The 899-nt window shown below is 35.2% G+C and overlaps 1 protein-coding gene across 1 annotated transcript in view; it reads right to left on the bottom strand.

Annotated features, from left to right (window-relative positions):
* LOC106960542 (40S ribosomal protein S19) overlaps positions 1 to 899 on the bottom strand; it is a 7242-nt gene extending 6343 nt beyond the window's left edge. Inside the window, exons 1-2 of the mRNA XM_015053688.1 lie at positions 751 to 899; positions 482 to 552 (exon numbers count right to left, since the gene is read on the bottom strand). Of these exons, the coding sequence (XP_014909174.1) occupies positions 482 to 552 (71 nt within the window). The 5' untranslated portion in view covers positions 751 to 899. The remainder of the gene's footprint in view (positions 1 to 481; positions 553 to 750) is intronic.

Genomic DNA, 899 nt, shown 5'->3' with positions numbered 1-899 from the left:
GAGTTTACTGCACTGTTTGATAACTAGGATCAATTAGAATGTAGGAATAACAATAAAAATAACTTCATTTAAGTGCCTTGAGTTGAGGTGTTGTGAATTTGCGCTACATAAATAAACTGAATTGAACTGGATGAATGGACAGACTTTTTTGACAAGGAAAAAGAGAATAAAGTCTACAAATACAAATTTCTTCGATTTGTAAACAAACCTTTGAGAGAAATATTTAGGAAATAATAATAATAATAATAGTAATAATAATAATAATAATAATAATAATAATAATAATAATAATAATAATAATAATGAAGAAGAAGAATTTGTTTATTTAAAAATATATATTTTAATATTCCCTCCCTCATTTATAAATAAGGAAACACATCCCATAATGTTTGTTATGTCATTAGAGTTAGCATACATCAGACTGGGTGACGGACTGGCGGTTAGTGACAGAAAGTCTGGCTTTACGCTTTGTTTTACTTACTTTTTAAGGAAAGCTGACAATGCCTTAACAAACTCCTGCTGGTTGACATCCTTCACCGTCACGCTGGGCATCTAGAAAAACCAAATGGAGACAAAAGTGAGCTGATAAAATTGTTTTAACATTAGAGACCTGTCGCGGCTGGGATGTGGCGCGTGCCGCAGCCGTTGGAAACGGTCCTCTTGCTAACCACTAGCTTAACTTAACCTAGCTAAAGAGAAGCTTCTGTCTATATTCGTCTTTTAAGTATTATTTTACGCCAAGAATCATACTTTTATGATATAGTTTAAAGACGCCAGGAGGGCTCTGCGGTCTCAAAGTGTCCCCGTTTAGTCGAAGCTAACGCGGCGGAGCATCTGAAGAAAATGATGCTGATAATGAGGGATGGAGGAAGACTGTCCGCATAAGAAAAGGATGACAC

Source organism: Poecilia latipinna, unplaced genomic scaffold, assembly GCF_001443285.1.
Source record: "Poecilia latipinna isolate Pla-1442-1.1 unplaced genomic scaffold, P_latipinna-1.0 Scaffold1193, whole genome shotgun sequence".
NCBI classification, from domain to species: domain Eukaryota; kingdom Metazoa; phylum Chordata; class Actinopteri; order Cyprinodontiformes; family Poeciliidae; genus Poecilia; species Poecilia latipinna.
The sequence above is the reverse complement of the archived record's forward strand: the minus strand, read 5'-3'. Positions and strand labels throughout refer to the sequence as shown.